The sequence below is a fragment of the Marmota monax genome, unplaced genomic scaffold, assembly GCF_021218885.2.
Source record: "Marmota monax isolate L192 unplaced genomic scaffold, Marmota_monax_Labrador192_F-V1.1 WCK01_AAM20220418_F8-fsc00160, whole genome shotgun sequence".
NCBI classification, from domain to species: Eukaryota; Metazoa; Chordata; class Mammalia; order Rodentia; family Sciuridae; genus Marmota; species Marmota monax.
The window spans coordinates 2,384,828-2,410,187 of NW_026694183.1; the positions used below are offsets into that span (position 1 = coordinate 2,384,828).

The 25,360-nt window shown below is 47.7% G+C and overlaps 1 protein-coding gene across 5 annotated transcripts; it reads left to right on the forward strand.

Annotated features, from left to right (window-relative positions):
• Positions 1 to 984: 984 nt before the first annotated feature.
• Positions 985 to 16,871, forward strand: Tsks (testis specific serine kinase substrate). Of its 5 annotated transcripts, none has more exons than XM_046466338.2 (11): positions 985 to 1,400; positions 2,010 to 2,235; positions 11,065 to 11,160; positions 11,359 to 11,442; positions 11,704 to 11,787; positions 12,347 to 12,627; positions 13,830 to 14,024; positions 14,467 to 14,640; positions 15,269 to 15,404; positions 16,395 to 16,594; positions 16,692 to 16,871. In XM_046466338.2, the coding sequence occupies exons 1-11, from the start codon at positions 1,231 to 1,233 to the stop codon at positions 16,846 to 16,848; spliced, it is 1,803 nt and encodes a 600-aa protein (XP_046322294.1). In that variant the 5' UTR covers positions 985 to 1,230; the 3' UTR covers positions 16,849 to 16,871. The 5 variants fall into 5 exon arrangements, with proteins under 5 accessions (XP_046322294.1, XP_058442027.1, XP_046322298.1 ...); XM_046466342.2 differs by having other exon boundaries at positions 988 to 1,400; positions 16,438 to 16,594; XM_046466340.2 differs by having other exon boundaries at positions 993 to 1,400; positions 16,395 to 16,562.
• The last annotated feature ends 8,489 nt before the right edge of the window (positions 16,872 to 25,360 follow it).

The window sequence follows — 25,360 nt, forward strand, 5'->3', positions numbered from 1 at the left end:
CATTTGAGGATGTGACTTTATTTGGAAATGAATTTTTGCTGATGGTCAAGTTAAGGTGAGGTCATTTGAGCTGGCCTGAACCCAACTCACTGGAGCCATTAAAAAAGGGGAGCTGGGCATGATGGTACAAGCAACTCAGGAAGCTGAGACAAGAGTATCACAAGTTCAAGGCCAGTCTCAGCAATGTAGTAAGGCCATCAGTAACTTAGTGAGACCCTGTCTCAAAATAAATAATAAAAAGGACCAGAAATGTAGAACAGTGGTAAAGTACCTTGTGTTTAATCCATAGTACCAAACAAACAAAAACAAACAAACAAACAAACATAAAGCCTAGGGATGTAGCTCTGTAGCTCAGTGGTAGAAGTATACCTGACCAGCATGTATGAGACCTAGGGTTTGAGCCAGGTGCAGTGTCACAGGCCTGTAATCCCAATGGCTTGGGAGGCTGAGACAGGAGGATGGCGAGTTCAAAGCCAGCTTCAACAAAGGCGAGGCGCTAAGCAACTCAGTGAGACCCTGTCTCTAAAAAAGAATACAAAATAGGGCTGGGCATGTGGCTCAGTGGTCAAGTGCCCCTGAGTTCAATTTCTGCTACCGAAAAAAAAAAGAGAGAGAGAGAGAGAAAGACCCAGGGTTTGATCCCTAGTACCACAGAAAAAGGAGGAAGGGGCTGTGATTTGGACACGGACAGGCAGAGAGAAGGTCACGTGAGGATATGGGGAGAAGATGTCTGTCTGCAAGCCAGAGAGTGGCTAAAGCCATCAGAAGCTAGGAGAGGAGAGAGGCCTGGAACTGAGGCCCACAGTCCTCAGAGGGAACCATCCTACCCACACTTGATCTTGGACTTCGGGCCTCTAGACCTGGTGAACATCTGTGCTTTAAGGCACTGGGCCTGGCGCTGTGTTCCTGCAGTCTCAGGAAACTGACGCAACCCCAGATACATGCATGTCATGACTGCGGTTCAGCGTTTGTGGAGATCCTTTCTTAACAGGCAGCATTCTGGACCGGGTTGAGGAATGCCATCTGCTGTAGATCTAGAATCCTGGACCAGAAGAGTCCACTGTGACCTCCTAGGGGATGCCTTGGGGATGCAGCTCTCCATACTCCCTGCCCCCCACTGGGGCCCAGTGGTTGAGTCCTTTGTGAGGCAGGCTGAGGGGACAGGGGACTCTGAGGGCCAGTGGTCAGAGTAGGTGGTGAGTCTCCCCCTGGGAGCAGGCCTCCAATGCCATGGCGAGTGTGGTTGTGAAGACGATCTGGCAGTCCAAAGAGATCCATGAGGCCGGAGACCCCCCTGCAGGTGTCGAGAGCCGATCCCAGCTGGTCCCAGAGGCTCCCGGGGGGGTGACCAACCCAGCCAAGGGGATCACGAAGAAAAAGAAAGCCGTGTCGTTCCACGGGTGGGTTTGTCGCACCCTATTGTGCATGATCCTAGTGCCGGCACTGCCTCCAACATGGCCCAAGTCCCACTACGGGTGCTAGAGAGGAGGGGGCAGAGGAGAAGAGGAGGGGGGTGGGGGGACAGGCAAGAGGGCAAAGAAGGAGACGCAGGGAGGCAGAGAGAAAGACATAGTGGGCTGAGCTGGGTGGTGGCAGTAATCCTGTCATCCCAGGGAGGCTAAAGAAGGAGGATCACAAAATTTAAGGCCAGCGTCAGCAATTTAGCAAAGCCCTAAGCAACTTAGGGAGACCCTGTCCCAAAATGAAAATAAAAAAAACGAGCTGAGGATGTGGTAAAGCACCCCTGCGTTCCATTCCCAGTAGCAGGGGAAAAAAGTACTGGACTGGCATCGGGGGGAGGGAAGAGTCAAGAGAAGAGAGGAGTCTAGGGAAGGGTCTGGAGAAAGCAGGTGGTGAGGGCGAAGAGGAAAGAAAACAGGTGGCAAGGGATGGATGAAGGCAGAGGGCGGAGAAGGGAGTGGAGGGTGAGGGGGCCCTGCAGGCGGCAGGCAGGCTAGCGGCCCCTGGGGCGCACCCTCAGCCATCCCTAGCCTGCTGCTCCTCCCCAGGGTGGAACCCCGGGTGTCCCATGAGCCGATGCTCTGGTGCCTGAACCTCAAACGGTCCTCGGCCTGCACCAATGTGTCACTGCTCAACCTGGCCGCGGTGGAGCCCACCGACTCCTCGGGGACAGACTCGACCACCGAAGACAGCGGTCCACTGGCACTGCCCGGGCCCCCTGCCTCCCCCACCACACCTTGGGCTCCAGATGACCCGGACATCACGGAACTTCTGGTGAGGGACTCTGGCAGGGGCACACCAGTGTCCTGGCCCTGGTGGCAGGAAATGCTGAGGAGGGGGAGAGGTGTTCTGAATCTGGGAGTGGTCTTTAATGCATGGGGTCACTTTGCAATGTCCCACGTGAGGCTGGAGTCATAGCTAAGAATCACACCAGACCCTGCCCTTAGAGAGCTTCCAGTTGGCCGGGGGGACAGACCCAGACCAAGGGGATGTATTCTGTAATGGAGGGGATCCCAGCGAGGGAACCCCCAACCTAGGCTGGAGGTCTCAGGGAAGGCACCCTGGAGGAGGCCGTGCAGAGTTGAGTAGGAGTTCCCGAACTGCGTCAAAACGGAGAGGTGAGCAAGTTGAGGGTAATTAGGGAATTCCGGACAGGAGCACGGAGAGCTACAACTTAGACCTTGAACTCTGCCTCCCTCTACCCCATTCCTGGGCCAGGCTTGGCTGGCTCCACACAGACACTAAGAATTGCATTTACATAACAGGATCGTGATCATGGTTATTGCTCGCATTTACTGGAGCACTTTCTAGTTCTGGGAGCTGACATTTCCTCATCTGTAAGATGGAGATGCTGCATTTGTTCTTTCAACAAATATTTCTTAAATGCCCAAGATGTGCCAGCTGAGCCAGATGTGGTGGTGCATGCCTACAAGCCCAATGCCTCCTTAGAAGGCTGAGACAGGGAGAAGGCAAGTTTGAGGCCTGCCTGGGCAATTTAGCAAAGCCCTGTCTCAAAATTAAAAAGAGCTGGGGATGTATGTAGTAGCTCAGTGGTAAAGTGCCCCTGGGTTCCACCTGCAGGACCAGAAGGAATAATAAATAAGTAAGTAAATAAATAAGGAAAAGGAAAAGAGAGGGGCTAGGGATGTGGCTCAGTGGAAGAGAGCTTGTCTAGCACGCTTGAGGCCCAGGGTTCAATTCCCAGCCCCCACATGTGTGTGCCCACACACACACACACACACACACACACAAGAAAGGAAGGAAGAGGGAAAAAAAAAAAAAGAGCAGAGCAGATCCCAGGCCGGAGTGTAGCATGTCAGAGAGACAAGCTCGAGGGACATTGGGGAGGGCACTGGCCACACAGATGATGGGGAGCCATGTGGGTTCATGGGGGAAGGCGGCTGGGCTGGGCACGAGGCTAAACTGGAATCCTCTCCTTCCCTGAGGCTCCTCTGTGGCCTTTGGAGGGAAGGTAGGGAGGCCAGGGAGGAGGCCAGGCAAGGGTGCGGGGGAAGGAGGACAAGGAGATGCCCTCGGGAGACTTCTCCTCCCCCAGTGGGAGCAGCTCTCCCTCCTGCCTCAGGGGCCTCTCCCCACAGCACTGCAGCTGTCTGCCTCCCACCAGAGCTATTTCTGAGTCCTGTCCCCCGTGGCTGGTGACGCCTGAGAAAAAGCCCTGGGCAGCCAGATCACGGCCTGAGGCGTGGTGAGCTTGCTGTGGCTGAGGGAGCACCAGCAGGTTCCTCCTCTCAAAATGGAAACAGTAAAGACAACCGCCTGGGGGTAGGGGCAAGGGAGAGAGAAGAGGGACAAGAGCAGACACTGGCCCCTGCCCAGGTCTGAGCTGCATCAAGAGAGAAAGCTGGAGAAAGTGGGGAGGAGGGTGTGAGAGGGGACAGAGACCCAGAGAGGGGCCCTGGGAGCCAGGAGGCCATGGAGATGCTGGCTGAGAGAGGAGTCCCAGGCCAGAGGGACACAGGTAAAACTGGAAGGATGACTCTCACCTTGGCTACACCCCCTCAGGGGCTGCAGGCTGCTGTTTGGAAGTTCAGGATTAATCAGTGGCAAAGACTGACAGGGTAGATCTTTGGACCTCTGCTCAGGGTCTGTTTTGCAATCTGCATATTTTCCTGTGGCCACTATGAGGGTCCATGTCATCAAGGCCCCTTGCTATAGGTCCTGTCCATTGTCATTTTTAAGGGCCAACACTAGTCACTGTGCTTGGCTACCAATCTGTTGAGTCATTGACCCCGATGCCATCAAGCTGTCATTATTCCCATTTTATGGGAGAGGTTAACAGAACTGCAGAGCTGAGAGTGGGACAGCGCATGGGTGGCCAAGGAGGAACTTGTCCCCAGGACTCTCGCTCCCCAACATACTCTGTGCTTCTCAGCCGAGCAGGTGGGATCAGCCTTCCCCACTACCCTCCCTCTGCCAGCAGAGCTGCACCCCTCATCCAGGGTCTGCAGCTGCAGAAGTACTGACAAGGGCCTTTCAGGCCAGCCCACCTTCATCGCAGGAGCAATTCTCCAAGAGTAGCTGTTAGTTGCCTCTCCATTTCACATGTTGGGAAACAGAAGCACAGGAAGGTAAAGTCCCCTCCCTGAGGTTGTACAGCCAGTGGGCGGCAGAAATGAGTTGAACTAGGACCTGTTCCCTAGGTCGCCAGAACAGTTACCCACAGGAATGTTCTGAGTCTTCAGTTTAGAAAGACGCTCTGTATTGGTTAGCTACTGCTGTGAGACAAATACCCCCCAAACATAAAACAACACACCTGGAGTGGTTTAGTTGAGAAATTCCAGCCAAGGGGTGTGTTGAGGTTACAATTAAGATTTTGGCCCAGGCTAGAGTCATCGGAAGGTTTGATTGAGGCTGGAGAGATGGTGCCCTCCCATGGCCCTTGGGGAGGTTTCAGTTCCTTCCTGCCTTTTGGGTGGAGGCCTCACTTCCTCAGGACACTGGTTTCTCCATAGAGGCTGTTTCTTACATGCCAGCTGTGATTTCTCCAAGCGAGATACAGTTCCTCTTATGAACTCATCATTTCTTTTAAGTTATACCTTACCACTTTGTGTGTGTGTGTGTGTGTGTAGGCGGGGTGCTGGGGATTGAACCCATGGCCTTGAGCAAGCACTAGAGGCAAGCACTCTACCAACTGAGCTATATCCCCAACCCTACTTCACCACTTTTGCTTGACTTTACTTACGTGACCCCAGTCACCTAGTCCAGCACATTCAAGTGAGGGGACTAAGACTCCAAAGGAATGTCAAAGAATTTACAATCATACTTTAAACCACCGTATTTTGTGAGAATCCTCAAAACATTCTTCTTTGGAAGTTTTAAAATTATCTTTATTACTAAATCTCTTTACTTACGAAGGAGTCTATTCATATTCCTTTTATCAACGTGAAGAAGTTCTCTGCCATTCTTAGTTTGTTGGGATTTTTCCTAATGAAAATGTGTTGGATTTCATCAAATGCTTTTTCTCCATGGACACATCAATCATTTGATCGTTAATGTTTTCATTACCAGGGATTGAATCCAGTGACCCAGACACACTCCAGCCATTTTTTTTTTTTTTCATACTGGGAATTGAACTCAGGGGCACTGGGCCACTGAGCCACACCCCCAGCCCTATTTTGTGTTTTATTTAGAGACAGGTCTCACTGAGCTGCTTAGCACCCCGCTGTTTCTGAGGCTGGCTTTGAACTCATGGTCCTCAGGTCTCAGCCTTCCGAGGAATACAGGCCTGCGCCACTCCCCCGGCAATACGTTGATTTTCATAGGATAATTCTCACTTGGTCATGGTATATATTGCCAGAATAAGTTCCAGTATTTTGTTGAGGATTATCCCAGATATATTAATAAAAAATACTAGTCTATGAATTTCTTTTGTGATGTCTTTGAGAAAGTACTGGCCTTATAGAATGAGTTAGGAATTGCCACCATGTGCCACCATGACCAGCACCTCCCTCTTCTATTTTTTAAGAGAATTTGAGATGGATTGTTGACATTTCTTAAAAAGATTGGCAGAATTCACCAGTGAAGCCATCTGGTCTTGAACTTTTCTTCTTTGGAAGTTTTAAAATTATTTTTGTTACTAAATCTCCTTACTTATGAGTCTATTTGTATTTCCTAGTTCTTCTGGTGTCAGTTTTGGTAGTGTGTGTGCTTCTTTAGGCATTTTTCTATTTTTTTTGTTTTGTTTTGTTTTGTTATCTAGTTGGCATGCAATTATTCATAGTAATCTTTTTGTTACTCAGTGATAGAGTGCTCACCTAGCATGCAGAGACACTGGATTTGATCCTCAGCACCACATAAATGTAAAATAAAGATATTGTGTCACCTAAAACTAAAAAAGAAATATTAAAAAAATATATATTTTTTAGTTGTCAATGGACCTTTATTTATTTATATGTGGTGCTGAGAATCGAACCCAGTGCCTCCCACATGCTAGGCAAGCACTCCACCACTGAGCCACAACCACAGCCCCTCAATAAACTTTTTTAAAAATGCATTTACAGCTATAAATTTTCCTTAGAGCATTGCTCTTTATTCATTCCTTAAGTTTTAGTATGTCATATTTTCATTTTTCTTCATCTCAAACTTTTTTTTGTGGCGGGGGGCACTCGGTGTTTAACCAGGGGTGCTTTATTACTGAGCCACATCCCCAGCCCTTTGTATTTTTATATTTTGAGACAGGATCTTGCCAAGTTGATTAGGGCCTCACTAAGTTGCTGTGCCTGGCCTCAAACTTGCTATCCTCTTGCCCTGGCCTCCTGAGCCTCTGGGATTACAGCCATGTGCCACCACATCCAGCTTAATGTTGTCTTTCAGAAGTTTGTTTATGATGTATCTAGGCACTGTTCCTTTGGTTTGCACTATTAAGGGTTCGTGGGCTTCCTGGATGTGTTGAATAATTGGGGAAGTTTTCAGCTATTGTTTCTCTACCCTTTCTTCTCCTTTTGGGGACTCCCTGAGCCATAGAGTCTTGGCCTCTGTTCAGTTTTCTTCATTCTTTTAATGTTCCTCAGATTAGATCTTTTTTGTTTGTTTGTTTTTTGGTACCAGGGATTGAACTCAGAGGCACTCAACCACTGAGCCACATCCCCAGCCCTATTTTGGAATTTGTTTAGAGACAGGGTCTCACTGAGCTGCTGAGGGCCTCACCATTTCTGAGGCTGACTTTGAACTCGCAATTCTCCTGTCTCAGCCTCCTGAGCCACTGGGATTAAGGCACGTGCCACCGTACTAGACTGGATCATCTCAGTGAACTACGTTCAAGTTTGATGATTCATTCTTCTGGATACGCAAACCTGCTATTGAGCTCCCTCTTGTGAATTGAATTTCTCACTTCACTTATTGTGCTTTTCATCCCTGGAATTTCTAATTGGTTTCTTTCATCTGGGAAGGGGGAGGTTATATAATTATGTCACTGTATTTATTGCTGGGTATAGTGGTGCACATCTGTAATGAAGTGTGTTCAGGAGGCTGAGGCAGGAGGATCACAAACCAGCCTCAGCATCAGAGCAAGGCCCTAGGCAATTTAGCAAGACCCTGTCTCAAAATAAAAAATAAATAGGGCTGGGAATGTGGCTCAGTGGTAAAGCTCTTGGGTTTAATTCAATCCCTAGTACCCAGCCCAAAAAATGAATATGAATATATGCATGTGTGTGGGGGTGAGGTGGGGTGGGTGTGTATGATTTTCCTCTATGTAAGCTGGATCACTTGGCACGTTCTCTTCTTGTTTCCTCCCAACTCAAAATTTGTGCATCTCTCTTTTTTAAAAATATTTTTTTTTAGTTATTGATGAACCTTTATTTTATTTATTCACATGTGGTGCTGAGAATCAAACACAGGGTCTCACACATGCTAGGCAAGTCCTCCACCACTGGGCCACACTCTCAGACCTTTTTATTTTACTTTGAGACAGGATTTTGAGAAGTTGCTGAGGCTGGCCTTTAACTTGCAATCCTCCTCCCTCAGCCTCCAGAGTCACAGGGATTACAGGTATGCACCACAATGCCTGACTTCTACTTGGCTCCTCTTTATAGTTTGTATCTCTTTAGTAATAAGCTGTATTTAGTGAGAGATCATTCTCATATTTTCCTTTGGTGTTTTTTGATATGGTTTCCTCTAGTCCTTTGAAAATACTTCAAATAGTTGATTTACAGTCTTCAGTTGTAAATCCAAATCCAAGCTTCCTCAGGAACAGATTCTACTGATTGCTTTCTCCTCCAGCACCAACCCAGTGGATGGGCCATAGTTGCTTGTTTTTCTTTGCATGAATCATGATTTTTCTATTAACAACTGGACATTTCAAGTATCATGATGTGGCAGCTCTGGAAATAGATTTTTTCGACTCCTGAGGGTTTATTTTGTTAATGCTTATTGTAAGTTGCCTTTTAAAATTTAAATGTTATTTAATTAATTTGGTGTGTGTGTGTGTGTGTGTGTATGTGTTTCTGAGGACTAAACTCAAACCCTCACAGATGCCAGGCAAGCACTCGCCACTGAGCAACACCCCATCCTAGAGGTACTTTTATTTATTTATTTATTTTAAGAGACTTCTGAACTAATTCTTGGGAGGCTGAGGTAGGAGGATTGAGAGTTCAAAGCCATCCTCAGCAAAAGTGAGGCACTAAGCAACTCAGTGAGACCCTATCTCTATAAAATAAAAAATAGGGCTGAGGATGTGGCTCAGTGGTTGAGTGCCCCCGAGTTTAATATCTGGTAGCTGCCCCCTTCCCCCAAAAAATAATAATATAAACTATAGCTGGGCATGATGGCTGAGACAGGAGGATCCCAAGTTCAAGGCCAGCCTCAGCAACTTAATCAGACCCTAAACAAATTAGTAAGCTCCTGTTTCAAAATAAAAAGAGCTAAGTATATTACTCATGGTAAATTGCCCCTGGGTTGAATCACTAGTACCATGAATAAATAAATAACTGTGATTAGTTTACAAATTTCACTGTTGTGACAGACACAGAATTATAGTTTGCACAAGACAGAAGAAGCCCTCTGACCTATAAAAGTTTTCACAGGTGTTGGACTTGAATGGGCATCCTCACAGTGTTGAGAATTCAGGTCTGGCTGTCAGCATCTATCTTAGCTGGCGACCTAATGCTGGGTTCACAAAATCTGACTACTTCAGTAACTCAAGAAAACGACAGAGAAAGCACAAAAACACACAGAAGTACCTTTTCAATATTCCAGAGACGGCTTTATGAGCTTAAGGGCCCATGGAAAGAAAGAGAGCCACTGGAATTCTGTATTCTTATCTAGGGAACACACAAGTGGAGGTTTCATGGAACATCCTATCCCAAAAAGGGCAAAGGGGTAGGATTACAACGGAACAGGGCGGGTGACACCTACACCTGGAGCCACACCTTGCTGTCTGAGCTGGGTCAACACCCAAGTCACTATGAAATGTAGTAATTGGTCAGATCCTCAGGCATCAGGACTTGAAGGCATGTTCATCCATGGAAGCTCCTGGCACTGGTCTCCATCTGCTGGTCCAAGATAGCTGTCAACTTTGCATTCCAGACAGTGGACAGAGAGAAAGAAGTTTTTACTCCTTTTCTTTTAAAGGCATAATTCTGAAATTGACTACCTATTTTCATCCAAGTTCCATGGGCCAGAACTTAGCCCCATGGAACTGACCATACCTAGCTGCAAGGGAGCCTGGGAAATGTAGTCTCTGGCAATTCAGTGTGACACTAAGGCTTCTGTGGCAGTGGAAATGGGAAGAATAGAGCCTGCCACATGCCTCCTTCTTGGAACCATAGTTTGGCAGAAGTCACAAAGCATTTTATGGTGGTATAAAATATTGATGGCATATGTCTATAATCCCACCTACTCAGGAGGCTGAGGCAGGAGAATCACAAACTCAAAGCCAGCCTCTGTCTCAAAATAAAAAATTTAAAAAGGGCTCGGGGTATGATTCAGTGGTCAAACATCCTTGGGTTCAATTCATAGTACCCCTCTCCCCAAAATAAAAAGGATTGGGGATGTCACTTACTGGTAGAGCCCCTCTGGGTTCAATCCCAAGGACCACAATTTTTTTTTTTTAAGAGAGAGAGAGAGAGAGAGAGAGAGAGAGAGAATTTTTAATATTTTTTTAGTTTTTGGCAGACACAACATCTTTGTTTGTATGTGGTGCTGAGGATCGAACCCGGGCCGCACACATGCCAGGCGACCGTGCTACCGCTTGAGCCACATCCCCAGCCCCCACACAAATTTTTTTTAAAAAATCAAGAAATGATGGGGCTGGGGTTGTGGCTCAGAGGTAGAGCATTCTCCTAGTACTTGGGAGGCCCTAGGTTCAATCCTCAGCACCACATAAAAATAAATAAAGGTATTGTGTCTGCTGAAAACTAAAAAATAAATATTTTTTAAAAATCAAGAAATGATGATCAGAAGCCACATGGTGTCATGGTTTAAAATAAATTTTCTGAGTTTAAATTCTGATAAGGTCACCTAATGTGTTGTGTAGCTGGGAGTACAGGAATGTCACCCTTCTAAGACCCCTTGCAAACGGGGCTGTAGAACCTCACACAGTGTGATTGTGAAGAATGTAAATGCTTGGCCTGGTGGAGAATGTGCTCATGATCTGAAAAGGGCTGGGAGAGGAAGTCAGAGTATGTGTTTTAACAGTATGTTTTTCCTGGTGAAGTCCTGCCTGCCTGTCATTCCAGCTACTTGGGTGACTGAGGCAGAAGGATCATAAGTTTGAGGCCACCTCCGGCAACTTAGTGAGACCCTATCTCAAAATAAAATTTACAGAAAGGGTTGGGGAATCAGTCCCCAGTTCACACACACACACACACACACACACACACGAAAGTGTTTGTTGAGACCATCCTCCTTCCCCTACCTGTCTGAGCACCCTACCCTTGCCCCTCAGTCCCTCTTGGATCCTACTCATTCTTCTCCCACCCAGTCCACCATGAAGAAAATTAGCTCTCCCTTGGGTTTACCAAACAGGTGCACCAAGAACACAAGAGGTGCCACCTCTGGCTTAAGGCACACATTGTTTCAGGGCAAAATCAGGGTGCAAAAAGAGCCTCCACAACCCACTAACCACTGTCTCCCATTCTTCCCTAGAGCGGGGTCAACAGTGGATTGGTCCGGGCCAAAGACTCCATCACCAGTTTGAAGGAAAAGACCACCCGGGTTAATCAGCACGTGCAGACCCTGCAGGTATGAGAACCGCCTCTTCTCCCCAGACCTCGTCTTCCTCCAGGGCGGATTTCTCGCTAGACAAGCCTGTACCCTGATGCATTCCTAGCCCAGATGGGAACTGAGACTCAGAAAGGAAAGGGACATTCCTAACCCCAGATCCCCCTTCCGTGGGCTGTCCCCGTTGACCTCGGTAACCCTCCTCTCTTTCGGTTCCAGAGTGAGTGTTCGGTGCTGAGCGAGAATCTAGAGAGAAGGCGGCAAGAGGCTGAAGAGTTGGAAGGGTACTGTAGTCAACTCAAGGTGAGCCACTGGGGGCGGGAGTCTGGTGAGAAGTGAGTGGGGAAGGAATGGAGTCCTAGACGCGAGAGAGATGGGAGGAGGCGGAGGAGCAGCACAGCGCAGTTCTGGCGAGGCCAGAAGCCATTCCTTTGGTCAAGGGACCACGACTAGTAAGTGGGATTCTGCCTGCGGGGTGGAGCCTGCTTGGAAATAGCCAGCGTAAGGGTAGGGAGCGGAACTGGAATGGGAAGGCAGGGCCCCCGCCATGGTGTCCTGACCCAGGAGAACTGCCGGAAGGTGACCCGGTCGGTGGAAGATGCTGAAATCAAAACCAACGTCTTGAAGCAGAACTCTGCCCTACTGGAGGTAAGACGGTCCGGAGATTTGTGGGAGGAGGATGGACACCTGAGGGACTTGGGAGACACCGCAGGTGGGACTTCCTGCCCTGCTGCCACCATCACGATGACACTGCCCCTGCTTTCACGGTCACACTTAATAAGGAGGATCCGAAGGAGGCTTCCATGCCCAGAATGGGGACTCCAGTCCCAGAGAGAGAGACCTGAGCTGGACTTGGACTGAGAAGGCTGGTCCTGCTCACATGCTCGCTCATTTTCCAACGAAATGCTGAAAAAGTTGCCATCGTCCTTCCTAAGGGGCAGGGACTGGTCTTTGACACCTAAGAGGACTGGAGTTGGGGTGGAGGGGAGGGCTGGATGGAGTCGCGGGGGCAGACAGGGGAATTTCCGAATTGGATTCCCGTGGAGTTGGAATGGCACATTCCCTCCCACTTCACGTGGTACTTCCTAATATTCTCTCCGGGGCCATTTACTTTCCAGTCTCCGATTACTGGGGCAGATTTGGGGGTGGAGTTGGTTTCGGGAGGAGAAGGGTTGGACACCGTGACCCGCTCTCTCTCCGGGTCCAGGAGAAGCTGAGATACCTGCAGCAGCAATTGCAGGATGAGACGCCGCGGAGGCAGGAGACCGAGCTACAGGAGTTGGAGCAGAAGCTGGAGGCCGGCTTCTCCCGGCTCGGCCTGGGCTCTGTTGCTCCCAACCAGGGCTGCTCCGGCCCACCAGGGAGTCCCGAAGAACCCCCGCGGCTGCGCGGCCTGGTGGGCTGGGGAACCGCGCCCCGGTCAGGAGAGAGCCCCTATGGGAGCGATCAGGAGCTGCAGAAGGTCTCCGCCGGTCTTGAGGAGTTGAGGTGGGCGGGGGGCCTAAGGATGTCACCTCGAGGTGATACGCAGGCGGGACCTTGCTGGTGGTCAAATATCTTGGGGGCGGGGCCTAAGTGTTGTGGGTGGTTCCATTCCAAGTTTTCTGAGGACTCTCCATACTGCTTTCCATATTGGCTGCACCAATTTGCAATCCCACCAGCAATGTATGAGCGTGTCTTTTTCCCTACGTCCTCACCAACACTTATTATTGCTTGTATTCTTTTTAAAATTTTTGTTTTAGTTGTTGATGGGTCTTTATTTTATTTATTTATATGCGGTGCTGAGAATAGAACCCAGTGCCTCACACATGCTAGACAAGCACTCTGCCAATGAGCCACACCCCAGCACTCTTGTATTCTTCATAATTGCCATTCTGACTGGAGTGAAATGAAGTCTTAGGGTTTTTTGGTACCAGGGATTGAGGGGCACTCAGCCACTGAGCCATATTTCCAGCCCTATTTTGTATTTTATCTAGAGACAGGGTTTCATTGAGTTGCTTAGTGCCTCGCTTTTGCTGAGGCTGACTTTGAACTTGCAATCCTCCTGTCTCAGCCTCCCCAGTTGCTGGGATTACACACGTGTGCACCACTACCCCTGGCTCTTAGAGTAGTTTTGATTTGCCTTTCTCTAACTGCTAGAGATGATGAACATTTTTTTTTCCATGTTTGTTGATCAGTTGTGTTTCTTCTTCTGCAAAGTGTCTGTTCAGTTCCTTAGCCCATTTATTTATTGGGTTGTTTTTTGGTGTTACGTTTTTTGAGTTCTTTATATATCCTGGAGATTAGTGCTCTATCTGAGGTGCGTGTGGTAAAGATTTTCTTCCATTCTGTAGGCGCTCTCTTCACGCAAAGAACTAATTTTTGAGTCCGGGTTGGTATGTCTACCTCCAGTGAAACCGAGGTGGGCGGAGCTTCAGGGAAGCCGGGCCTAGTGACCAATCTGAGTGGGCAGGATAGGGGGGAGAGGTGTCTGGAGAGATGGCGTCTGGAGGCGCAGTGGTGGAGACTGGGGACCTGACAGGGAAGGCCCAGGCTAACTGACAAGGCAGAATTCTGGAGGACATGACCAGATTTCAACAAAAGGGTGGCACAAGAGAATTTGGGGACCGGCTGGGTCTGGAGCTCTGGGTGGGTATAGCGCAGCGTGACCAAACCTAATCCCCCGCTATTCTATCCCTCTTTCCCTCTAGGAGGGAGGTGTCCTCGCTGACCGCACGGTGGCATCAGGAGGAGGGGGCTGTGCAGGAGGCCTTGCGGCTGCTAGGGGGCCTGGGCGGCAGGCTTGACGGCTTCCTGGGCCAGTGGGAGCGGGCGCAACGCGAGCAAGCTCAGACCGCCCGAGGCTTGCAGGAGCTTCGCGGTCGGGCCGACGAGCTGTGCACCATGTGAGGGCTGGGGCCGGTGCGTGGGGTGGGGCTGGTGTCCGCCACGAAGGGGTGGGGCGAAGCCTTCGCGGGGGCGGAGTCTTGAGGGAAAAAAAGGGTGGGCCAATCAGCGGGGGTCTGAGCGTTCCGGATCTTATACTGACGTTGGGAAGCGCCAATTAGAGAGCAGGAAGAGTTGTATGCACGTTAAAGAACGAGGGATGGAGCCAATTAGAGAAGAGATGTGTTCCAAGCCCTAAAGAGATAAAGAGTGGACACCAGGGATCAGGGAAAGTCATCTAGAAACAGGGCGAAGGCAGTCCAGATGTTAAAATACAAAAGGAGGAGCCAACAGAGCAAGAGGGGTGGGCAGGGCAGAGTATTGAAGACTTGATGGAGACTCAGGTGCTGGACCAATGGTGGGTGAAGTCTACCACACAGCATTGGTTACGCTCATGCTCAGGGTGGAGCGGTCAGCTGTGTCTGTGGCTTCACTGAGGAGCGAATTGGAGGGGCTTGGCCCAGTGAAACCGCTTCTGGAGGAGTTGGGGCGGCAATTTCAGAACCCCCGAAGAGGACCTGACCACTCCATGAGCCTGGATCGATCCACGCAAGGCTCCTGTGCCCGCTGTGCCAGGTATGGGGGTGGGGCCAGCTTCCTGGTGCATTCCGAGTCCCAGGGAGGATAGCGCATTGAAGGAGATGGGGTATCAGCAAGGGGGAGAGGGGTGTTCATTGTGGGAGACAGCGTGTTGTAGGATCAGTCAGTCGTGCTGAGTAATGGGAACGACATTTCTTACCTTCCCACAAGCTAAATATAGCGTTTTGCTACATTTGGAGCGTCATGTATGTCCAGTGCATTGTGGGAAGGTCGGGATGTGGTACATGGTAGGAAGCGGGGTTTCTCCCTACATGGTGCAGAAAGTGAGACCCTGTGTGTGGTGGGAAAAAAAGGCTACCACACTGGGTTCATTGTGGGAAGGGGGAATTCCTTGTACAACTGAGATCAGGTTTAACTTGTGCACTAGAGGAAATGTGAGTTCTTGATGGCTTTTGGAAACCAAGGACTGATGGTGCCCCTAAGTAGTAGGAACCAAAGGACACCTGATACACCATGGGGTATCCCCAGTGCGTGGGTGGAAGGTTGTATGGGGTGCATAATGGAAACAGGGCCAGGTGGAGTCTGGGAAGGTGTGCATGGGCATCCTGAGGATGGAGTTGGTACTGGGCCTCTTTCATCTGGTGACCACCCTTCCCGCCCCCAGCCAGGGGCAGCAGTTGTCTTCGGAGTCCCTGCAGCATCTGCTGGAGCGAGCGCTGACCCCGCTAGTGGACGAGGTGAAGCAGAGGGGCCTGGCTCCTGCTTGTCCCAGCTGCCAGAGGCTACACAAGAAGATTCTGGTACCAGGGACCATGGGCTACCATGCCCCACTTTACTTTTCTGTCAGGGCAGGGGACACGGAGTCCTGGGCACGAGGGTACTGCTGGTGTGTGACCAGAAGGGAAGGGCTGAGCTGTGGGCAGCAGTTGTTGGGGGTGGACTTAATTCTGATGCATAGGGGGAGGGGCAAGCAGCTTGGTGGTTTGAGTCATAGGCCAATCATTCAGGAACTCTGGGCTCTAGATTTGGGCCCAAGGCATGATGGGACATTGCATCTGGCGTACTGGGGGACCAGGAGGCAGATAACCAGTGTAAAAATTCATGGGACATTGGCGTGATTTCCCCGGCCAGACCTTCAGAGACGCAGTGAGATCTGTAATCAGTGAAATCAGCGAGAGATCAGTGAGGCCGGACAGGGCACCCAGTGACTTTTGGTCACCATAAGCTACTGCATCATGGGAAATGGAACCATATCTCTTCTTGGGGCAACAGACTGAAGCCCAGTACCTGCTGGGACTTGAGTCCTGGTTCATTGTGGGACATGGAGACCCACTGTATTACGGAACACTGACCCCATGGATGATAAGCAGCATGGGATGTTGATGTGGCAGAGCCACAGGACAGGTACAGGGGAGCACATGGGCTTGGTGCACTGTGGGATAGAGAGAACCAGAGCACTAAGGACTGTTCTTGCGAGAGACTCTGGTCTTGTGGATAAGGAAACACGGGTTTTTCTGGGACGTGGAAGGTCACAACACGGTGGGCACATGCATATCAAATACAGGATGGTTCGTGAGCTTTGGGGGACAACGTCTTAGATGTGACTTAGTACTTGCTGAGATATAGGCCAATGCATCAAGGAATAGACGCAGGGTTAGTGCAACCAGTGCCTTGTGGGATGCCAGGGTTGGCTTCAGCCTCAAGGCATGATGGGATACCTCGGGGAGGAATGTGGGCCCCATGGGACCCTGCCCCTTGCCTCCGCGATCCAGCTCCCCCTCCACTCCCAGCCCAGTACAGCAAGCCCAGCGGCACCTACACTCCTCTCCCCAGGAGCTGGAGCGCCAGGCCTTGGCCAAACACGTCAGGGCAGAGGCCCTGAGCTCCACCCTTCGGCTGGCCCAAGACGAGGCCTTGCGGGCCAAGAACCTGCTGCTGACGGACAAGATGAAGCCGGAGTGAGGAAGGAGGCTGAGGGCATGGGAGGAGCGTGAGATTTTGGGGAAAGGGCCTGAACCCCTCCCTTGACTCCCACACCCCAACACCAAGCCACACCAGTGCTGACTCCCCACTGTCTGTCCTTACAGGGAGAAGGTGGCCACTCTGGACTATCTACACCTGAAGATGTGCTCCCTCCACGATCAGCTCAGCAACCTGCCACTTGAGGGGTCCACGGGGACAATGGGGGGAGGAAGTAGTGGGGGGGCTCCCCCAAAACGTGGGGGTCCAGCCCCTGAGCAATAAATGGCCTCTCATGCTGGCATGAATTCCGTCTCCTTTTTGGCATCAAGAAGAGGGATAGTGAGGGGCTGGGGTTGTGGCTCAGTGGTAGAGTGCTCGCCTAGCACATGCAAGGCCCGGGATCGATCCTCAGCATCAATAAAAATAAATAAAGGTATCTTGCCCAACTACAACTAAAAATTAAAAAAAAAAAAAAAGAGGGGGTAGTGAGCTGCGCACACACCACGTGCCACCCTCTGTGCCCACCAGGATTCACTGAATCCTTAGCTGCATGGTGTCTGGGTTCCCAACACCCAGGTTCCCAAGGAGGTGCTAACAATGGCCTGTTCTTGGAGGAGGGGGTGGGGTAGACATATGTTCAGAGGTGCAGTTTGAGCCTGTCAGGCCAACAATTTTTAGGGCAATTTTTACTAGATAATTGTAGCTGCTTAAGATAGTATGCACATGTTATCTCACACACTTTCTGGGAGTCAGGAATCCAAAGGTGGCTTAGCTGGGTGGCTCCGACTCAGGATCCTTGTGAGGCTGCCGTCAGGATGTTAGCCAGTCTGGGCATGGTGGCATATGCCTGGGATCCCCGTTACCCGAGGAGCTGAGGTGGGAGGATTGGGAAATACAGTGAGACCCTGTCGAGAAGGAAAGAAAGAAGAAAGAGAAGGAGGGAGGAAGGGAAAATGTCAGCCAGGGTTGCAGTCATCTGTACTGGTTGGAGGACTTGTGTTCTCACAGCACTACCATCTCTGTTATGGTTTGGATCTGGGATGTCCCCAAAGGCCCTTGTTTGAAGGCTAGCTCCCCAGCTGGTGGCACTTTGGGAGATGGTAGAAACTTTAGGAGGTGGGGCCTACCTGGAGGAAAGAGGTCACTGAGGGCCTGACCTTGAAGGGTATATCTGGTCCCTGATTCCTTCTTTCTCCTCCCCCCACCCCCCATCTCTCTCTCTTCCTGGCCACCTTAAGGTGAGCAGCTTTGCTCCATCACAAACTCTCTGCTGTGATGTTCTATCTCACCACAGGCCCAGAATCAACAAGGCCAAATTGAAACATCTGAAGCTATGAATCAAAACACAACTTTCCTCCTTTAAGTTATTTTTCTCAGGTATTTTGTGACAGTATTAGAAAGTAGACTCTTCCAAAACAAGAAGTGTAAGAATGAGCAGGAAGCCACAGTGCTTTTTATAACCTAAATTTACCATCAAATCCCCATTTTAATATTCACTGGAAATGAGTCACAAGCCAGGCGCGGTAGTGCATACCTGTAATCCCAGCAACTCAGGAGGCTGAGGCAGGAGGATCTCAAGTTCACAGCCAGTCTCAGCAACTTAGCAAGGCCCTAACCAACTTAGCAAGACCCTATCTCAAAAAATTTTAAAAAAGGGCTGGGAATGTGGCTCAGTGGTTGAGTGCCCTTGGGTTCAGTTCCCCGGCCCCATAAAAAGAAAAGAGTCATGAGTCCAGATCATACTCTAGAAATTTAACAAAGAATTATTTACAGACATGTTTGGAACACAATGTCAATCTTTGAATTTATTTGAAACTACCACAAGGATGTTATTAAACTTATAATTGAAGTTTACTATAAATAGAAAAATTCACAAGTTGAAAGTATACACCTCAATGAATTACATGAGAGGAACTTTCTAGTGTAGCCACTACTGAGATTTAGGACATACCAGCACCTCTGAATCCCTCTCATGCCTTCTACCAACCAGGACCTGGAAATGTGGCCAGCCCCGAAGACAATCCCTATTCTTCTGATTCGTAATAAAAAGTATAAATATTGGAAATAAAGAAGACTATCATTATTCTTAGATGGTAATTGTGCATGTAGAGAATCTCAGGGAATCCAACAACATATACATTTTTAAAAATCAGTGAATTTAATCTGGGTGCAGTGTCACACGCCTGTAATTCCAGCGGCTCAGGAGGCTGAGGAAGAGGATCTTTGAGTTCAAAGCCAGCCTCAGGAAAAGCAAGGCACTAAGCAACTCAGTGAGAGCCTGTCTCTAAATAAAATACAAAGTAGGACTGGGGATGTGGTTCAGTGGTCAAGTGCCCCTGAGTTCAATCCTTATTATCCTCTACCACAACCCCCACGCCCAGAAAGAAAAAGCAGCGAATTTAGCAAGTAAGCTGAGTAAAAGGTGAGTAGAAGTCTTTCTGGCCAGGCGTGGTGGCACAGGTCTGAAATCACAGTGACTCAGGAGGCTGAGACAGAAGTATCTCAAGTTGAAGGCCAGTCTGGAATTCAATCTCACCTCTGTCCAGCTCACAAGCTTTTGCATACTTTAGTCTATCATGCAACTTCTTTTTTAATTTATTTTTTTTTTTAGTTTTAGATTGATACAATATATTTTATATTTGTGTGGTGCTGGGGATCGAACCCAGTGCCTTATGCATGCTAAGTGAGCTCTCTACCACTGAGCCCCAGCCCCAGCCCTATCATGCAACTTCTTAATGTGCTGAGAAATATAATGATGTGATCTTGGTCACTAGCTTAGTAGATAGCATTAGTTGAAGCCCAAATGGCCTTACTCTATCTCTGTTTATTAATGGTACCCCAATTTAGTTCAGAGTGGGTGATGGTGTTTTTCAAGGCAGTGTGGCCCGACTCCAGGATTTTGAGAGGAGAATTATTACTGGTGTGTGCCAAGGTGTGGTGGTCTCATTCTCACCACCTGGGATGCCGGTAGCCTGGCGTATTGTACAGTTCAGGTTGAGATGTGTTGAAGAGAAATGGGGGAGGGGATAACTCTGGGAAAAGTGTTTCTTGCTTCTTTATTTTGGTACTAGGGATTAAACCCCAGAAGTGCTCTACCACTGAGCTACACTCCCACCCCTTTATATTTTTATTTTGAGACAGGCTGTCACTAATTTGATGAGGCTGGGCTCGAATTTATAATCTTCCCACTTCAGCCTCCTGAGTTGCTGGGATTATACCTGGCTTTTTCTTGCTCTTAAAAAAGAGGGTTTTTTGTTTGTTTTGTTTTGTTTTCATTTTTGTTTCTGAGAAACAATTGTTTCTCCTTTTCTGCCTGATATGATCTGTCTGCACAGATGGCAGGAGCTTCAGCAACCATATTCAAGTCATGAGGTGGCCAGTCTGAGGACAAGAGCCAGCCTGCCAAGGTTGGCGGAGCAGAAAGACAAAAAGAATCCAAACTCTCCATAGACTCAGGACAGAACATTTAACCATGCTTGAAATTACATGACACCCAGACTTCTCATTATATAAGGCAATACATTTACTTATTGTTTAGGACACACATTATCATTTCCATCTTATTTATTGGTTGAAGCAGTCACCAGACTCAAGTGCAGAGGACATTGACTGCTCTTTTCTTTTTTTTTTTTTAAGTTGTCGATGGACCTTTATTTATTTATATATATATGTGGTGCTGAGAATTGAACCCAGTGCCTTACATGTGTGAGGCAAGTGCACTGCCACTGAGCAACAATCCCAGCCCTTGACCTCTTTCTCTCTTTTTAAAAATATTTATTTTTTAACTTGTAGTTGGACACAATACCTTTATTTTATTTATTTATTTTTTAAGAGAGTGAGAGAGAGAGAGAGGATTTTTTTAGTTTTCGGCAGATACAACATCTTTTTTTTTTTTTTTGTATGTGGTGCTGAGGATCGAACCTGGGCTGCACACATGCCAGGTGAGCGCGCTACCACTTGAGCCACATCCCCAGCCCTTATTTATTTATTTTTATGTGGTGCTGAGGATCGAACCCAGGGCCTCAAACGTGCTAGGTGAGCACTCTACCACTGAGCCACAACCTCAGCCCTTGACTGCTCTCTTAATGGGGAGAAATGTTAGAGAATCTTGGCAGTTTAAGAAGCAGCCCGTGTGCAACAGACATCTTGAGAAAGAAGACATACAGGTGACAAGTAAATATAGGAAGAGATGCTCATCATGTCAAAGTGCAAATTTTTAAAACAATGCAATCATTTCTGTAATCCCACCACCTCTGGAAGCTGAGACAGGAGGACTGAAAGTTTGAGGCCAGCATCAGCAATTTAGCAAGGTTCTGTCTCAAAAACTAAAAGGTGGGCTGGGGTTGTGGCTCAGTGGTAGAGCACTTGCCTAACACAGGTGAGGTACTGGGTTCGATCTTCAGCACCACATACAAATAATAAGTAAAATAAAGGTATGTGTCCATCTACAACTAGAACAAAACAAAACTAAGCTAAAAGGTGGTAAAGCATCCCTAAAATCAATCCCCAGTACCAGAAAAAGAAAGGTGGGGGAGTACAGTAGGAGGCAAAGACATTGAGATGAGAAAGTTTGAGATTCTCAGATTTATTTGCGTTCAACTGATTCTCCCCGCTGTATGTGTCAGGGTCCCAATCCTGGCAACTAATACCCAAATTTTTGTATCAGCAACTCGGCAAAGCTTTAAATTCAGTTTTGTGTGTGTATATATATATATATATATATATATATATATATATATATATATATATATATATATATATATATATATATATGAGAGAGAGAGAGAATAACTTCTCATTCTTCTGGTTGTACATGATCAAAGCTCTTATAGAATAAAGAATAGTATTCTATAGAATAGTAGTAACAGGATCTACAGCCAAGATATTAATATATTATAAGGAAACACTAATCGGTGTGGTCTTGGAGGAAGAGTAGAAATAGAATCAACACTTCATGTATAACAGTATTTGACAAATATGTCAACTAAGGACATGAAATCATTCAAAATATTGTTGGGTCATTGGTTAAAATATATAAAACGTAAAGACTTCTATCATTTATCACCCTAAAATAAACTCCCACTCAATTTGAGAAAACCAGGAGGGTTGGGGCGCTCACTACTGCCCCCCCTGGAGGCCGCGGGAAAACCCCTCACGCCCCGCCCGGGGAGAGGCCCGCTGCAGCAGCGGTTGTGACAGCGGTGACCGCTGCAGCGGCGGCAGCGGCGACAGCACCCTGGCCGGGGGGCAGGGGCTGCAGGGACGCGTGGCTCTGGTGAGGACGGCGGCCGACCAGGCGCGAGGCCACCTCACTGGGACGTGCACAGCCCGGGGCCGCAGGCGGGAGGCCTCCGGCCACTGCGCAGGCATTGGTGGCCGCTACTGTCCTCAGACACCTGCTGGGCTCAGGGCGCGCTGCCAGCCCAGGTGGGATCACCCCACTGAAGGTCCTATTATGGCTGCCTGAGCCGCAGAGGCCGAGGCACTCGCCCTGGTGGAGGACCCCACTGCACCTCCTGGCCCCCAGGACAGACGTCCAGAGCATCCCCCAGCCCCAGACAGCTAGGATCCTGGCCCAGCAGCCATCCCCACCCCACGTGCACCAGACCGGGTCAGCAGGCCTGCAAGGCTACACGGCTATGGCCCTGGATGGATGCCATCCGCCCAAACAATAAAGACATAGCACAGTGGGGGAAACGAAACCTCAGTGAGGGTAGGGCCCCTTCTATTCTATCTCACCCCTTCTTTCAATTCTTTAGGGTATATACCCAGATGTGGAATTTCTGGATCATCTGCTAACTCTATATTTAATTTTTCCTCAAGAAATTAAATATTGCCAGGGGAGGTGGCATATTTCCATAATCTCAGGAGCTCCAGAGGCTGAGGCAGGAGGATCACAAGATTGAGGCCCAGGCTGGGGTTGTGGCTCAGCTGTAGAGCGCTGGCCTACCACATGCAAGGCCCTGGATTCTGTCCTCAGCACCACATAAAAATAAATAAAACAAAGGTATTGTGTTCAACTACAACCAAAAAGTAAATATTAAAAAACAGATTGAGGCCCACCTCAGCAATTTAGCAAGGCCCTAAGAAACTCAGTGAGATTCTGAGCAACTTAGTGAGACCCTGTCTCGAAATAAACAATATAAAGGGCTGGGGCTGATCCAGTGACACATGACTGCAATCCCAGCAGCTCTGGAGGTTGAAGCAGGAGGATCTCAAGTCAACCTCAGCATCTTAGTGAGGCCTTGTCTCAAAACAACAACAAAAAAGAGCACGGGCAATGGCACACACCTATAAACCCAGTGGTTCAGAAGGCTGAGGCTTCAAGGTCAAAGCCAGCCTCAGCAACTTAGGGAGACCCTGTTTCTAAATAAAATATATTTAAAAAGGCGGGGGGACTTGGATTGTGATTCAGTGGTTAAGTGCTCCCAAGTTCAATTCCCAGTACCCAAACAAAAAACATAAAAAAGGGCTGGGGATGTGACTCAGTGGTTGAGTGCCCCTGGGTTCAATCTCCATGTACCTAGTGATAATAATAATAATAATAATAATAATAATAATAATAATACCATTTTCAGCATTGGCTGCACCATTTGACATCCCCACAGCAGTGCCCCAGACTGGCACTTTCCCTGTGTCCTGGCCAACACCTGTTATTTCTGGTGATTTGCTGCTGGTGGTTTTATAGTAGTCCCCCTAATAGGTGGGTTTTGATTTGTATTTCCCTAATGATTCATGATGTGGACGACTTTTTCATGTGCTGGTCAGCAAGTTGTAGATCTTTGGAGAAATGTCTAAAAGTTCCTTGTTCATTTTTTTAACTGGTTGTGCTTTTTGCTAAGTTGTAGGAGTTCTTTTTATATTCTGGATACTAACCCATTACCAGAGCTATAATTTGTGGATCTTTTCTCCCCTTGACGTATTGTCTTTTTACTCTGATGTCCCTTGATGAACAGAGGTGTCAAATTTTGATGTAGTCTAATTTACCTTTTTTCTTCTGTTGCCTGTGCTTTTGGTATAATATGAAAAGAAATCCTTGCCAACTCAAATGTCATGAAGCTTTTCCCATATGTTTTGCTTTAAGAGTTTTATAGTTTTAACTCTTACATTTACATAATTGGATCCATTTTGAGTTAATTTTGATATATGATATAAAGTAAGAGTCCAGTTTTGTTCTTTTACACAAAGATATCCAGTTTTCCCAATGCCATTTATTGAAATGATTGTCCCTCTCCATTGAACTGCCTTGCACCCTTGTCGAAAATTATTTTACCTCATGGGGCTGGGCTGTGGTTCAGTGGTAGAGTGCTTTCCTTGCATGTGTGAGGCTCTGGATTCAATCCTTAGCACCACGTAAAAATAAACAAATAAAATAAAGGCATTCTGTCCATCTACAACTACAAAAAAAAAAAAAATCATTCCCACAGGGGTGAAAGGACCTCTTCCCAAAGGAACAGTAGGCTTATTATTGGGACGCAGCTCTTCTACTCTAAAAGGACTTATGATAAGTCCTGGGGTAATTGATCCCAATTATGAAGGTGAAATAAAAATTATAGCCAGTTCTCCAAAGGGTATATCAGTAATTTCACCAGGAGATAGAATAGCACAGTTACTAATAATACCCAGCCTACATGATAAAATTTCCAGTCGTACTGTAGAAAGAGGTTCCAAGGGATTAGGCTCCACAGGTGTAGATTGGGCTATGCTTTCTTTAAATTTAGATTCTCGCCCCATGCTAAAACTAAATATTCAAGGACATGAATTTAATGGGCTACTGGATACAGGTGCAGACCTTAGCATCATCTCTCGTCAAGAATGGCCAAAACATTGGCCATTACAACAAGCCACTCAAACGCTTCGAGGCCTAGGAGTGGCAACTAATCCCCATAGAAGTGCAATGGTATTATATTGGAAGGATCCTGAAGGATGTGAAGGAACTATACAGCCATATGTATTGGATCATCTTCCCGTAAATTTATGGGGACGAGATGTCCTAGATCAATTAGGTTTGACATTAACAAATAACATCAACCAAAATGCACCCACTATTATGACTAGACAAGGTTTTAGGAAAGGAAAAAGATTAGAAAAACAAGAACAAGGTATAGTAGCACCAATACAAATAGATCAAGGAACAGACAGACATGGGTTGGATTTTCAGAAAGGGCCACTGAGACAATCAAAATTACTTGGAAATCAGAAAGACCAGTATGGGTTCCTCAGTGGCCCCTGACTAAAGAAAAGATACAAGCAGCCCATGACCTGGTCAAACAACAATTAGCAGAAGGACATATACAACCTTCTGTATCTCCCCATAATACTCCCATTTTTGTCATCAAAAAGAAATCTGGTAAATGGAGATTATTGCAAGATTTAAGAGCCATTAATAATGAGATGGTTATTATGGGACCTGCTCAATCAGGGATTCCTCAGTTGTCTGCTTTGCCAAAAACCTGGTATGTTTTAGTTATATATATTAAAGATTGTTTTTTTTCAATTCCAATTCATCCTGAGGATAGTCCACGTTTTGCATTTACTATCCCTGCACTGAATCATGAAGGTCCTGATCAGAGATATGAATGGAAAGTACTCCCTCAAGGGATGGCTAACAGCCCAACTATGTGTCAAATTTATGTTAACAAAGTAATCCAGCCACTTAGAAATCAAAATCCTGAACTACAAATATTTCACTATATGGATGATGTATTATTAGCACACAAAGATAAAAACACATTGCTAGAATGTTATGCCACACTTACAAACTTATTAAAAAATTATAATCTAGAGATAGCAA

Excerpts from the sequence above, each read along its gene's own strand:
- Tsks (XM_046466338.2), top strand. The coding sequence starts at position 1,231 with ATGGCGAGTGTGGTTGTGAAGACGATCTGGCAGTCCAAAGAGATCCAT. Across the intron at positions 11,788-12,346 it reads AGAACTCTGCCCTACTGGAG|GAGAAGCTGAGATACCTGCA; the intron begins GTAAGACGGTCC and ends CTCCGGGTCCAG. Across the intron at positions 14,025-14,466 it reads GCCGACGAGCTGTGCACCAT|GGTGGAGCGGTCAGCTGTGT; the intron begins GTGAGGGCTGGG and ends GCTCATGCTCAG.